The sequence below is a fragment of the Podarcis bocagei genome, assembly GCF_964188305.1.
Source record: "Podarcis bocagei genome assembly, chromosome: 4".
Classification (NCBI taxonomy): domain Eukaryota; kingdom Metazoa; phylum Chordata; class Lepidosauria; order Squamata; family Lacertidae; genus Podarcis; species Podarcis bocagei.
In genome coordinates this window covers 36251590-36266446 of record NC_138128.1, presented here as the reverse complement: position 1 = coordinate 36266446, position 14857 = coordinate 36251590, and the positions used below count along the sequence as shown (strand labels likewise).

The following is a 14857-nucleotide window of genomic DNA, read 5'->3' as shown; positions in this document are numbered from 1 at the left end:
ATTGTGAGCTGCTTTGAGACTCCTTTGGGTAGTGATAAAGCGGGATATCAAATCCAAACTCTTCTTCTTCTTCTACCACTGGGATGTAGACCCTTGGAAGATCACCCAGGTGGAAATGTGACCCTCAGCCTGAAAAACCCTGCTCTAGGCCCATTCAGGTCTTATTTAAATAGGTACCTCATCACACCTGGGTTGGGTGAGAGTGCTAGCCCCATTCTTCCTTCTGTTGCCTTCCAAGAGTCTACAGGTCCATATCGGATCCCTATATATTTTGGAACGCTAAAGCAAAAACGGACACCAAGGAGGCAGCAGAGTCAACTCACTTGTCCCTGCAAGAGCATCCCCAAATGTGATATTTTCCCCATTTAATGAATGCCCAGATAGGGTGCCCCTCAAACCACCTTCACCTGCCAATCCATTTATTCATTATTACACACTGTTTGATTGTTTAAAAAACCCAAATGTAGTTTATAGAAGATCAAATAGTAAAATCAAGAAAAATGTACAGCCCTACTTCAAACACCCAAAGTTAAAATTACCTCAACTCACTAAGCACCTGGGTAGGCTTGTCTAAACAGGAATGTTTTTGGCACCAAAAAGGGTATAGTGAGCAGATGCCTGCTTGATCTCAATAGGCAGTGAGTTCCAAAGTGCACCAACCGACCAAATTCTTACAAATGTGAAATGGGCATTATGTGGCACCAAGCGTAGTGCCAGTTCTGCTGGTCAAAGCAGTTGAATGAGCATGTGTAGGATAAGGTGATTTTGTGGGGATACTGTTCCCCAGTGGTTAAGGGCTAAAGATGTCAATAAAAAGTATATCTTACCCCCCCCCCCCCGCTTTGCTGCCATTGAGGAAATGTAGTTCCTTCCTTCTTATGACTTCACACTGTCAAGTTCTGGTGTTCCGATTCCCTTCAGCTGTGTCTCAATAACCTGGAAAGTGGCTCCAGATGCCAGATTAGGCTTGTTCTTCTTTTCTGAGTTGTCTCAATTCCAAAAAGCAGTACATCAAAATAGAATATAGGTTGGGCGTGGGCTCTTTATACCTGCAGGAGATGAGCAGCGGGAGGTTTCTGGTTTCGTTGAGAAGTTGGAAGACAAAACGACAGATGAGGCTCCACACAGTTTCTCCACATGAGAAGTAGTCTAATGTTCTTGGAAGGGCATTTGAATGTATAGTTGGAAGGGAGCTTTTAGTGATTTGATTTGAATGAAATTGGATCCATTGATTTGTTTCAGGATAAGCTACTTTACGTAGCGGCGACCGGCAGTTGTTTGCATTTGTTTCTTTCAGGCCTCTCGGAAGGCTGTTAGCATGCTTTCCTTCATGCTTAAAAGGCTTGGCTCAGGCATCAGAAGTCTGTGTCTTTCAGTTTCATCTCTGTATACTAAAAGCATGACGACTCCTGTGCTGTTGGTATTTTTTCTCTAATAAACTGTTTTTCATTTCACAGGTGGCCTTCTGCCTTCGTTAGAGATCTCACTGCTTTGAGTGGCTGGGTTTCTAGGACAGCAAGAGCATTATGAGCAGCCCTGAAATCTTCTAACACCCTGCCGTGTCTGTCGCAACTTCAGTTTTCATCGACATCAGGTAACCAATCTGTTGTCAGATTAGCAAATGAAATTTAGGGACGCAGTAGCTGAAATAAGATTTCATTGGCTTGATTAGACGGATTGTCCCTAGTAATCACGCTTTCACAACTGTAAGGCTGTAGGATAGAGTGTTAAATCCTGAACCCATTTGTTTTATTGAATGCAGGGTGCTAGGCTCAAGCTATTATCAGGTTGCTTTTGAGCATCTTTCTTGTTCGTCTCTGTGTTGGTGGTTTTTCACCAACATCAGTAATTTGTTCATAGCTGTAGTCCAAATGTCTTTTTATTTGGGGGGTTTATATCATGGTGGTTTGGTACCAAGGATGTTATACAATCAAAGGGATGAGAGTGTATGCAAAAGAGAGAGAGAGAATGGATATGGAAGCATTGCCAACTAAAAGCAGTGCTGTTTCAGTGGGCGTAGCCAAAATGCTTTTACCTCATGCCTGCTTTTGGTACTGCTTTAGGCCATCATTTCTGGTGGTTTGCTGTTTCTTTTAATGTTTAAGCAAAACTTATAAGGTGCTTTGACTATATATTAATGTAGAAAAGCAGAGAATAAATTCTGTGCATACAGAAATATTATTTTTCAGAAGTACCTCACACCTGTGCTTGACATTAAAGCAAAATGTTTAGTTTGGAAGGTGTCACCCCCCAGTTTTGTTTAGTTTCACTCATTCTGGCATCTGCTTAGCATACAGGATCCTTACATTGTTGCAAACATTACATTTTTGCAAACATTATAAACAGTTTTTAAATGGTGTCTGGTTAGTTTGCTTTTTGTTTCTTCAGGAAAGCAAACTCTATTTTGCATGTACAGTGAGTGGTACTTCGGGTTAAGTACTTAATTCGTTCCGGAGGTCCGTTCTTAACCTGAAACTGTTCTTAACCTGAAGCACCACTTTAGCTAATGGGGCCTCCTGCTGCTGCCGCACGGCCAGAGCCCGATTTCTGTTCTTATCCTGAAGCAAAGTTCTTAACCTGAAGCACTATTTTTGGGTTAGCGGAGTCTGTAACCTGAAGCGTATATAACCTGAAGCGTATGTAACCCGAGGTACCACTGTATCAGTTTTGTCAGGAAGTTCTCTCCCAGTACATTTTGTATAATAAGAATTTGTGTGGCTTCTGAGCAGGAAGGTGACCAGTCTTGCATGTGACCATGGTTGGCTAGCCTAGAGACTGACTTGCAAATTTTCATCCTGAAAATTATTTCTGTTAATGATTAGCATGCTTATATCACACAGACAAAATGTAGAATGCCCTAGATAGGGGTGGGAAACTTGTGGCTTTTCAAATGCTGGAGAGGCACAAATTTTCCATCCCTGCTGTCATATTTTTAAAAAGCAAGTTAATAGAATGTTAGCCTGGAATCCTATACCCACTTATATGGCAGTAAATTCCATTAAAGTCAGTGGGAATTACTTCTGAGCACACATATATGGAATTGCACTGTCCTTACCAGAGTTACACTGTCAAAGGACTGCCTGAAACAGGAGGACTTAATCTGGTTATCTAGGACTTTTGGTTGATCAAGTATTCTATTTTAAATGTTTTGTAGCCGAAAAGCACAAATACTCTGGACTGTCGTGTTTCAGATCTTATTTTCTCCCACAGCCCCATGATTATGATAATAACTTTAAATGTGCTATCATATGCTTAGTGGAAAACAGAGGAGAAACAGCATTAAAGTTACAGGTCAGACATCTGCTGATGCCAGTCGTAGAGAGAAACTGCAACATTAAATTATGAGATGACTCTTTTGGATTTTAGCCAATTTTACATTGAATAAAATCTTCTGCATTTGAGGGCAAAAGAACTGTTCGCACCATGTTTTATTACATTCCTTATGAGGCTTCCCCTCTACATAAAGTGCAGATACAACATTGAAAATTAACTATTTCAATGCTTTTTTATGTCTCATACCTTCATAGCTCTTTTTCGGTAAGCTTGCATAGCCTTTCACTAGTCTTTGGCTAGGAAATATAAGGATCTTTATGGCGGCTCATCCGGATAGACAGATGTTTTTTTTGCGATCAACCTGCATACCAGATGGAGCTGATAAACAGCTGCCCTGGACACAGAATTGACCTGAGCCTCAATGGACAGCTGTGAGTCCAAAATGACTCCCAGGCTGTGCACCTGCTCCTTCAGGGGCACAGTTACCCCATTCAGGACCAGGGAGTCCCCCTAACCAGCCCACCCCCTGTCTTTGGTTCTCTTTGGTTGGCTGTAGTGAGATTGGTTATGTGTGTGAAGGGGTGGATTTTTGGGACAGGTTAGCCAGATTGATTCATATCCTGTCGGTGGATTCTTCTTGTTGTCTTGTTGGGCTATGTATGTGCTAAAGGGAATCCATACTGGAGTGGAGGTGTCTTCTTCTATTTGTCCCCGACTGGTTTCTAAGAATTTCCAGTTGTTACTTTAAGAGCTAGATAGTCATAGGTTGATGGCTCATGATGGGCCTTCATCAATACACACATACTGTATGCGTGCTTAACCCTTTTGGTAATGAACGTTTTAAGTACATTTCCGTGCAAAGAGTGGGATGACAGCATATTTGCATTCAGACCAAAAATACAGCAAAACTGCCACACCAGCAAAGCTCTTGTCCATGGAAGTTTATGCAAAAGTAATACTAATTTATGGGACTCTTTTTGGTTAAATGATGTGCCTTTTCATGTCAGATGAGCTGGTGGAGTTGAGGTATGTGCAGTTCCCAGGAGAGTTGTCTTCTCTTTTTTGTTTCTGCATGCATGTGATGTTTTCAGTTCTAATGTTTTCTTCTGATGTATCCAAAAAGTTTAAAAACCACCCTTGAAGGAGAATTTCTGTGTACTGCCAGCTTTTTTTAATGAAGAGGGTATAAGCACTGTCTGTCCCTGTTGTAGATTTCCTATGATCTCACTGAGGTTGCCATAACCTTGCCTTCAGGCTTTCTTGGTGGTTTATGAAATCACCTTTTCCACAGCTTCTTATAAACAGTTGTAATTTTAAAAATGGCTGTCATCATCCTGGAAAAGCATAGGAAGTGACTCAAACAGTGAATACAGTCATACCTTGGTTCTCAAATGGCTTAGTTGTCGAACAAATCAGCCCTCAAACGCCGAAAACCTGGAAGTAAGTGTTCTGGTTTTCAAATGTTTTTCGGAAGCTGAACGCTTCTGCTTGAGTGCAGGAAGCTTCTGCAGCCAATCGGAAGTCACACCTTGGTTTTTGAACGGTTTTGGGAGTCGAACGGACTTCCAGAATGGATTAAATTCCAGAACCAAGGTGAATATCTGAAAAGTATAAGTGAGGGACAGATAACGCTAGAGGGATTTAAAGAAGCACTGTGAAATTTGAGAAGTATTGTTAAAAGGGAATAGAAAGGGAAAGGTTTAAATAATGACAATACAAACTTAAGGAATGCGTAATTTAAATAACGACTATGGATGATTCTTGGAAAAGCTGAAGGAAGTCCAGAAAAGAAGTACTCTGTGAAAAATTGGATGTGAAATTATTGTGTGTTTGTGTTTTTGTTGTAAATTAATAAAAATTATTTTCAAAAAAAAAAAAAGTTCCAGAACCAAGGTATGACTGTATCTGTTTTGGTTACTGATGTTATCTGCCTCAAATGATCTCATATTTGATACCTTGATATCTGAGATCCTCTGATGAGGTGGGATTCAGCTGCATTTACGAGGGACTGACCCTTTAATGTATCAGTCCCTGCCCTGTGGAACTCACTGCCTGTAGGGGTTCAGCAGCAACCAATCCTGCCTTCTTTCAGACATCTTCTGAAAACTGTTTAGACAGGCCTTCACAATATGATTTTGTTTTCTTGCAACCAACCAGTGTCTACTGATGTTTAAAATCATGTTTCCTAGATATTTACAGTCTGGTTTTATTGAATTTTATATGCTGTACGCTGCCTTGATATATTTGATGTAAATACAAATTCTAAATTTTCAAATCTGGCAAGCAAGAATACTAACATTTGAAAAAGCAGTTCAGAGCAAGGAGATCTCTATGTTATACAATCTCACCAAAAGGATATGATAATTCATGAGACAGGAAAGGGAAAAATGGCCGTGCTATTCATCTATTAATAGGCTTGTGGTTGTGGGTAACTCCACACCAGACGAGGAACTGCCCACAGATAAGGTGCATGCGCATTAATGCCAATGTCTCTTACGCAACCAGCATCCCATTTTAAGTAGAGGCTTGCATTCATCTCCACAGCAAGAGCTGGAGGATGTGGGTATACTGCTAGAAGCTGCCTCTTGGTGATGCCTTAAATCATATTGGCTTTGCCAACCCAGCTGCCGGAGGAATAGCAGCAGTCTGGAACTCAGGGTTTCTACTTCCAGCTTTTGCCTATTTGTCCTTGGTCTGCACACACAAACCACTGCCACAATGGAGATTGCAGACTTCCCTCTTGGGATGAATGACTGGATAGCCAAGACTCTTGGCAGTCACAGGCAAAGGTAGAGCAAAGCAGGCAGCAGTGATTTGTGCAGGCTCATCCAGGTGACCCCTTTCTTGAGCACGCAAGAGTAGTTTTCCGATTGTGGATATTTGTACGGCTGCCACATGCGTCTCTCCTCATATTTTGGTTAGCCCTATCAAATAGACTCATTTTTATCGACTGATGCAGCCTTTTGTAGGAAAGTTCTCCAGAGCTTCTGTCACAGTAGGTGAAGGAGCCCACACAGGTCTGAAGGAGCCTGCTTTGTTATAACCCTATAAAGGGAAGTCTTCTTTCTGCATATAACTGTTAATCTCTTTCTACACAAAACTGCTCCATTTTGGGGAAGTTTTGCTCCTCTTTTCTCTTGCTTTCTGAGAAGTCTTGCTTGTAGGTTTTTCCCTGCTTTTGCACACACTGTACGAACCTGCTCTTCACGCCTAGCTGACCACATCCACAGAACTTGATTGTTACATTGTTACATGCTATGATCAATCACTAGTAACAGACATCCCAAGCTCATGGAAAACAAACTGTACTTGCTCTCCATGCCTAGCTGACCATAACTATAGAACCCAATTGTTATATTGTTTGTGCCAATTAATCCCTAGTTACAATTCAATTAGGAGGCTTCATGCCTGTCTAGTTCTTAGCTCAGATTCTCAGCCTCTCCCCATCAATGATAAATGATCACATGTAATCCCCACCTTTCAGATGTAATTCCCGCCTTAGTACTTATGTTAACCAATTACAAGTTTCTGTGTGTATGTATCAACCAATCAACCACAGGCCCACCTGGGGCAATGCTTGCAATATTCAATAAAATAGGCTCTCAGGGCCCGCCCTGACAGACGCCTAGCTACACCTGCCTCTCTCGTCTCCCATGATTTTTCATTTCTACATCTGGTGACCCACGACGTGCCAGATCCCTTGCGCAGCCGAAGCAGTCAGCCAGCCTCATACTTCACTCGACTGGAGAAGTCTTAGCCGGCTACACCGTGAGTATGGGGGGGGAGCTTACAAAGTCCCAGAAAGTGCATGCTACTGAACTGCTTCATTTAGTCAGACAGAGAGGTGCAGGTGCTCATGTTTCTTTAAAGGAAATTGAACGTTTGTTATGTGAGATTGCATTCCAATGCCCCTGGTACCCTGAGGCAGGTTCCTTGGGGGTAGAGACCTGGCAAAAGATTGGAAAGACCTTTTTTGCAGAGCCCAGGGCTCCTATCCACTGTCTGCTAACTTGGCAGAAATGCGCATTTGCCGTGGCAAACTTAGGGCCCCTGGCCTCTCAGGCGTCTCCCACGGCTCCTGCACTTCTAACTATTGCAGACAATCCCCCTCCTTACCCCAAGCTTTTGCCTCCTGCACAATCCTGCCAATCCCTCCCTCCTTTGCCTGCTTCCAACCCATCCACCCCCCCTTCCACCCCTCCTGCATCTGCTCATACAGGAGCTATTCCTCAGCCCACACCCATTCCCCCTTCCCTCCCTCCTGCATCTGCTCATACAGGAGCTATGAACCAGCCCACCCCCATCCCCCCTTCCCTCCCTCCTGTGTTTCCTTTGCATGCATCCGCTTCTTCAGAAGCTGTGTCTCAGCCAACATCCACTTCCCCCCCTCTTTCTTCCCCCCCTCTTTCTTCCCTCCCTCCTTCCACCCCTCCCTTGCCTGCCTCAGCTCCTGCCTGTTTCAAGGGAGCTGTCCGTGTTGCACTTTCTCAGGCAAGGCAGAAAGGGCTCCTATCCTTAGAGGAAGAGTCTGAATGGGCTGGGGTGTTGCCATCTGCTTTCCCTATTTCTTATGCAAACCCAGGAACAGCACAACAACAGGTGCTATATGAAACCCTTTCTTATTCTGTAATGCGAGAATTAAGAAGGGCCATTGTTGATTCTGGTCTCAAATCCTCATATGTAACAGGAATGGTGGAGGGAATAGCAACTGCTTCAACTGCAATTGCCCAGGTCATTTTGCTAAACAATGCAGAGCCCCTGGCAGGGGTGCAAACAGGAATGGTGATGCCAATGAGGCTAAGCCTTCCAAGAAATGCCCAAAGTGCGGTAAAGGCTATCATTGGGCAAATCAGTGCAGGAGTTCGGGAAACTCCTTAGGGGCCCCACTCCCGGGCCAGGACAAATAGGGAGCCCTCCGCCGTTAGTCTCCACTATTAAAACCATCTCAAAGGATACACGCTCTGATTTTACCATCGACTTAATTAATCAAAAAACCAAAGACACTGTTTTTACCTGGTGAAATTGTGCTTATGACCACCCAATTGGCAGGCCCACTACCTCCTAAAGTCGCAGGCTTAATTTTACCCAAATTTTCTGCGGCCAAAGAAGGAATCCAGGTTATTCCAGGAGTTCTGGATCCTTTATCCCACTCTTGATATCGCCGCTCTGTGAAATTGACTAACGATTGTGATGCTTTTGTCTCCTTTTTCAGTAGGTCTGAATAGATCTCTTTAGTTGTTTCTCTCTTAGGAGTCCCTGGATTGGCTGTACAGAATCGTATGAACATTAATTCTTTAGCTTGTTCTGCAGAAGAAGCCCTGAATTTTACTTCACAAGCTTCTCACCTTTTGAATAAAGAACAGAGTGAATTTCACTATGGACTTTTACAAAATCGTTCTGCTATCACTATTTGCTGATGCTTCATCATTATGGATGTGAATCATTATGGATTGCAAAATCTTACACACCACATTACACAAGACGTTGGTTTTTCGGGCCTAATCTCTTTCAATATGCCCTTGTCATTATATGCATCTTAATTTTGTTATGTTGCTTCCTTCAATGCGTTCCTGGCCTCATAAGTCTTTTCTCTCGGCTTCTCTCTCCCCCTCAACCACCTAATAAACTCCTTGCTGCCTACTTTGCGAAATGGCAACACCAACAGTAAACCTAAGGTGAGATGTGGATGGGCTTATTTTGGGCATGCGTTGGCAAACCACGTATCCCGAAGTATTCTTGTCCCATCGATCCTGGACGGATTTATTTTGGGCATGCGTTGGCAAACCACGTATCCCGAAATATTTTTGTCCCATCGACCCTGGCGAACTTATTTTGGGCATTTGTTGGCACACCACTAATCCTGAAATATTTTTGCCTTATCTACCCAGAATGCCTCGCAAACAAGAAAAGAAAGGGGGAGATAAAGGGAAGTCTTCTTTCTGCATATAACTGTTAATCTCTTTCTACACAAAACTGCTCCATTTTGGGGAAGTTTTGCTCCTCTTTTCTCTTGCTTTCTGAGAAGTCTTGCTTGTAGGTTTTTCCCTGCTTTTGCACACACTGTACGAACCTGCTCTTCACGCCTAGCTGACCACATCCACAGAACTTGATTGTTACATTGTTACATGCTATGATCAATCACTAGTAACAGACATCCCAAGCTCATGGAAAACAAACTGTACTTGCTCTCCATGCCTAGCTGACCATAACTATAGAACCCAATTGTTATATTGTTTGTGCCAATTAATCCCTAGTTACAATTCAATTAGGAGGCTTCATGCCTGTCTAGTTCTTAGCTCAGATTCTCAGCCTCTCCCCATCAATGATAAATGATCACATGTAATCCCCACCTTTCAGATGTAATTCCCGCCTTAGTACTTATGTTAACCAATTACAAGTTTCTGTGTGTATGTATCAACCAATCAACCACAGGCCCACCTGGGGCAATGCTTGCAATATTCAATAAAATAGGCTCTCAGGGCCCGCCCTGACAGACGCCTAGCTACACCTGCCTCTCTCGTCTCCCATGATTTTTCATTTCTACAACCCTAGTAGGAATGTCCTCCATCCCTGTTTGGCAAAAATGGAAATTTCTGCTTCCTGTGAGTTTCTATTTTACTATAGGGATGAAGGGCATCTCTCCCACTTCTGCTTCACTGTCTGTTTTCCACCTGGAGTGAGATTGGTGGCTTAGGGCTTCTACCGGCGACCTACATATCCCAGAATATTGGTGTTTGCCCTGCTTGTTGTCTTCATTTTCTTGTCTTTTTCATTATCGGTTCCTTGTTTGGAGTTGCCATTCCCAGTTGTCAGATTTGGGGTTTGAGGAGTTGTCTTCACTCTGCCACTCTGGAAGGTGGAATGATTCCTCCCCCTGGAGAGCTTCTGAAGGACTTGCTTGCCGTAGCCAGCAAGAGGAGTCATTCCTGCCAGGAACATCCCATCACCAAGCAGACGTTTGCTATAGCTAGACATTTCCACTCCCTCCCTCTGTGCAGCTGCAGCCCAAGCCCATGCAAGTTTCTTGGGGCGTGAATTGCACTGCAGCAGGTTGATTGACAGTGCTGTGTGAAGTCACTGTGAATGACAGGTTGTGGAGTGTTGAGAGTGGCAGTTGAGGGAGTTGGAGGAGGTGTTGAGATGGAGTGAGAAGGAAGGCGATTTTATGTGTATGTTTTGGGTACTTTTATCCTGCTTTATAACCCTGAGTGGGCTTTGAAAGAAACTTACAAAAGATTTTCACAATAAAAACCATGTCTGAGCCTGGTATCGGGAACAAAGATGAGAGGGGGGAAAAACATGAGCACCTAGGGGTAAGAGTTTGGGTAGCAATCAAGGAGGAGAGTTGCGTATGCCAGGCTGGGGTAGTAAAACTACTTATTGTTCTTTAGTTCTTTTTAAAAAAATAAATAAGTAAATAATGTTTAATATTCTTCAGTTAATGAAGCTGTTCTGCTCTGTGTGGATTCTAGGAACAGCCTACTGGACTGCACGTGCCCTGTATTGATATACACAACTGCAGAGATAGCATGCCTCACCCCACGTGCCTTTTATTGATATACACAGTTAAACATAGAGAGGGAGAGGCCCACTGCTATCTATCTCTCATTAAGGGAAATCTGGATCTATGGGACCAACTGAGTGACTGGTCCAGTGACTTGTGTAGGACAGAGCCTCACAAGAGACCCCCTGGAGCATCACAGACTGATTTTTGTGCAGTGTGCAGAGTACTGTGGGCTTTATTGTTTTTCTCTTGCTTCTGTGCCCTGTTCTTCCTTACTTGGTTTTGTGTTTCATTGTCCACTCACACTCCTCGTTTCCCCTTAATTTTAGTTCTGATGTTAGCCACCTTAAGCATAGTAATGCAGCTTATAAATGAAATGAGCACAATTGTGTGTTTCTCTTTCCCTTCCATGCACTCCTTCTTGGATGTCAGTCTCGGGTTCATGCTTCTTGCACTGTCTCACAATCTCTCCCTCCAGAGATTGTGGCTGGAGAAGAAAGGCATATTTTTATTTATTAATTTCTATACAGCTCTATATTTTTAAGAAAAATCTCAAAGCAGTTTACAGCATATTAAATCAATAAAACATAAATAAAACATTCTGAAGAAAGTCAAATACAGTGGTACCTCGGGTTAAGTACTTAATTCGTTCCGGAGGTCCGTTCTTAACCTGAAGCACCACTTTAGCTAATGGGGCCTCCTGCTGCTGCGCCGCCGGAGCACGATTTCTGTTCTCATCCTGAATCAAAGTTCTTAACCTGAGGTACTATTTCTGGGTTAGCGGAGTCTGTAACCTGAAGCGTATGTAACCTGAAGCGTATGTAACCCGAGGTACCACTGTATAGAGTATACAGTCAAAGCAACATAACAGAGAACTAAAATATTATCTTAAAGATTTAAAAATAAAACATTACATAAGAGGTCAGCTACAGAATACATATTTAATATGTATAATGTTCCCTTCCAAGCATGCTGTGGTCTTGATGACATTCACCACCACCCTGACACAGGGATTTTATTTTATTTTTTGGTCTTTTATTTTTAAAGATCAACAATGAAGTTGCTAATCAAAGTGCTAACATCACTTGTAGTTTGGTCCTCAGATATAAAAAGTATTCCTTGAAACTGTATTAAAACAAGGGCCCCTTCTAAGAGATTGCTGGTGCTGTTGTGGAACGTCCCTGCATTGAGTGCCAGAATGTTAAAATAGTGCAGGCTTCCTCAGCCTTGGCCCTCCAGATGTTTTGAGACTACAATTCCCACTGGTCCTGCTAGCTAGGGATCATGGGAGTTGTAGGCCAAAAACATCTGGAGGGCCGAGGTTGAGGAAGCCTGAAATAGTGCATAGCAGACATGGTGGCTACAGCGAGGACAGGAGTGCCAGCTTGGCCCCATGACCGTGGCTGCCATGCAGCATGCATGCCCCTGGCACTGAAATTTGTGGGTGCCCGATCCCTTCATGAGGAATTTTGTGGGTGCTCAGAGAGTTGGCACCTACGAGCAAGGAGAAATTATCACAGCATTTCCAGCAATAGCACCTGCTGTAGCTCTTAAGATGTACAAGTTCCAGATGAATACAGGGTGCAGAAATCTCACATTGGGGGGAGATGCATTGGAGGGGCGCAGAGCAATCCAAACTATAGGAAGACAGCCAGGGTAAATTATGCTGGTGTAATTACACCTACTCCTTTCAGGAGAAGGTTACTGCTGGCCGAGCTGGCTGAAGCCTGGCAGAGGGAAATCAAGCCCTTAAAACAGAATTGGACTTACAAACCTTCCTTTTTGCTGGTGTAACGTCTACTGGGTTGCTAGGTCATGTGACTGAGTTAAAAGGAGTTTCAAACAAGGGTAGGTTTTCCTCTACCCCACCCTTTTGGGGGGACTTACTCTGGCCTCAGCCAAACCAGTATGAAGGAACTTAACACTGGGATGGGGGACTTCAGCCACCTGAGCCTAGCTGATCCCGGGCCCAGCTACAGATCTGACTGTCCCCAATCCCTCTCATCTTGATGGGTCTTAGGTTTGGCTAAGGTTCTGCTTAGTGTCTCAGGTGTGCTGGAGGATGCTCTGCTTCCTGTGTATGAAGAGCAAGAAAGTGTAGCTCCATTAAGAGCTGTGCTAATAGTGTCACTTAAAGGTAGCAACGTCCATATGGGAACCACTTTTGGAAAAGCATCTTTCTCTTAGCTGAGTTTGTGTTGCAAGCAAAGGTTCTCAGTCTGGTCTGTGGGTCACTGGTGACCTGCCAGCTTCATTCATGCGGTGTGCAGAAAAGTTGCAGAACAGTTGAGAATATCACTGCTTGACCTTGCACATTATTTATTTCTTCTCTGGTGACTAATATTGAGGCCATTTTGACCAAGTGCTGGATCAATAGATCAGGCTAAAAAGGCCCTGACCTACGGCCCATGGCCATCATAATACAACACTGGTTTTGATTATTATGTCAGCGCAGAAGGAAAAAGGGTATTGAAATGTGAGTTACACATGTGCTTTGATTTGTATAACGAGAAAACTTTTATTAAGTGGTTGTTCAAGACTTGTAGCAATTTTCAAGTTTTGAGGGAGGAAGGTTGAGTTGTTGTCATCTTTGTTGTTGTTAATCAAATTTATATGCCACCGTTCATCTGAAGATCACAGGGCAGTTTACAATATAAAAGCACAAAAATACACACCATAATAACAAACAAAAATGTTACTCCCCACAGTTTAAAAGACCAAAGATGGTTTAAATATTAGCCAAAGACCTGGAACAAGAGGGACATTGGATAACGGGCTGTTTATTTTGGTGATTTCAAATGATTTGGTGATTCACACCTTGAATTCTTTCCTCTCCCCATCCTGATTTTAAAAATGCATTTTTAATGCTTTTTTTTTAGGTACAACTTCCAACCTGAAGTTGATCTTCCTAACCTGATGCAGCGTACATTATGGTTCATGTCAACTTTGTTAGAAAATGGATATATGTCCTCCTGGCATTTATTTTGGTCCTGACCATTTGTTTGTGGAAGGAATCGCGGAGAGGATTTTATGTTTCGCTTAAGACAGAAGACCAAGCCAATCATGGACCGTTGAGGCTGTGGAGGTGGAACAGCCTAAGACAAGAAACTGTCCAGGATGAAGCCGTCAATGGCACAGGAAAGCTCCATTTGCCCACCAACACATCTCAAGCTCATGTTGCCGTCACTGCAGTGCCAGCAAGAAGTAAGTTAGTCATAAAACCTGTGAAATTGCCAAGTCCCATCAAAGTGTGGAACAAGGACAGTTTGTCCAGAAACCTCAACGCTAGACTGCAAAAGGTGAGGAAGAATTATTTGCATATGAACAAATACCGTGTGAAGTACAGTGGGCCAAAGTATGCTACTAAATCCAGCCCCCAAAAAGTGTTGTGCCAGCTGCGGAAGCAACTGAACTTTGGGATGATCACCACATCAGATGGGCCCTTCAATACATCAGAATGGGAGACCTACCTGCCAAGGAAGAACATCAGCATGGAAGTGGGGCAGATGGGCCGGTGTGCAGTTGTGTCCTCTGCAGGATCCATGAAGTTATCCCATTTGGGGGAAGAAATAGGTTTGCATTATTCCTCTGCCATTTATTAAGCAACAAAATACAGTTTGAAATCTTTGACTGGAGGTGGTGGGTGGTTCAGTGTTACAGGGCTGGAAAAACATTTAATTTTGAATTAAATCTGAAGAAGTGTGCATGCACACAAAAGCATATACCCAGAACAAGCTTAGTTGGTCTCTAAGGTGCTACTGGACAATTTTTTACTTTATTTGTTTATTTAATTTTGAATTTATTGAATTTGCCAGTAGGACCTTTTCTCTTCTCTCTTCCTGCCTTTCATTGCTCAGTGACCACAGATGTCTCGTAGGAAGTGAGTGTGGGATCCCGGAACATTAAAACTGGGTATTGGGTATTATATTTGAAATTAGGGCAAGGTATTGCTAGAATTGGCATAGTAACATGTTAAAGCACTTATGTGTTAAAACCTTGGGCTAGCTCAGGTTTAGCCCTAGAGCAGGTGTAATATTGCAGGCCTAATTCTAAACCAGGCATCCCCGACCTTCAGCCCTC

General features: G+C 43.1%; 1 protein-coding gene across 6 annotated transcripts in view; it reads left to right on the top strand.

Moving 5' to 3' along the window:
• Positions 1 to 14857, top strand: part of ST6GAL1 (ST6 beta-galactoside alpha-2,6-sialyltransferase 1) — an 82683-nt gene that overhangs the window by 50303 nt on the left and 17523 nt on the right. For 4 of the 6 annotated variants that reach the window (XM_081192688.1, XM_081192685.1, XM_081192687.1 and 1 more), the window contains exons 2-3: positions 1458 to 1594; positions 13657 to 14350. In XM_081192688.1, coding sequence (XP_081048814.1) covers positions 13708 to 14350 — 643 coding nt within the window. In that variant the 5' untranslated portion in view covers positions 1458 to 1594; positions 13657 to 13707. Of the gene's footprint in view, positions 1 to 925; positions 1145 to 1457; positions 1595 to 10362; positions 10443 to 13656; positions 14351 to 14857 lie in introns of those variants that run through there. The other 2 variants (XM_081192686.1, XM_081192689.1) reach the window with 2 other exon arrangements.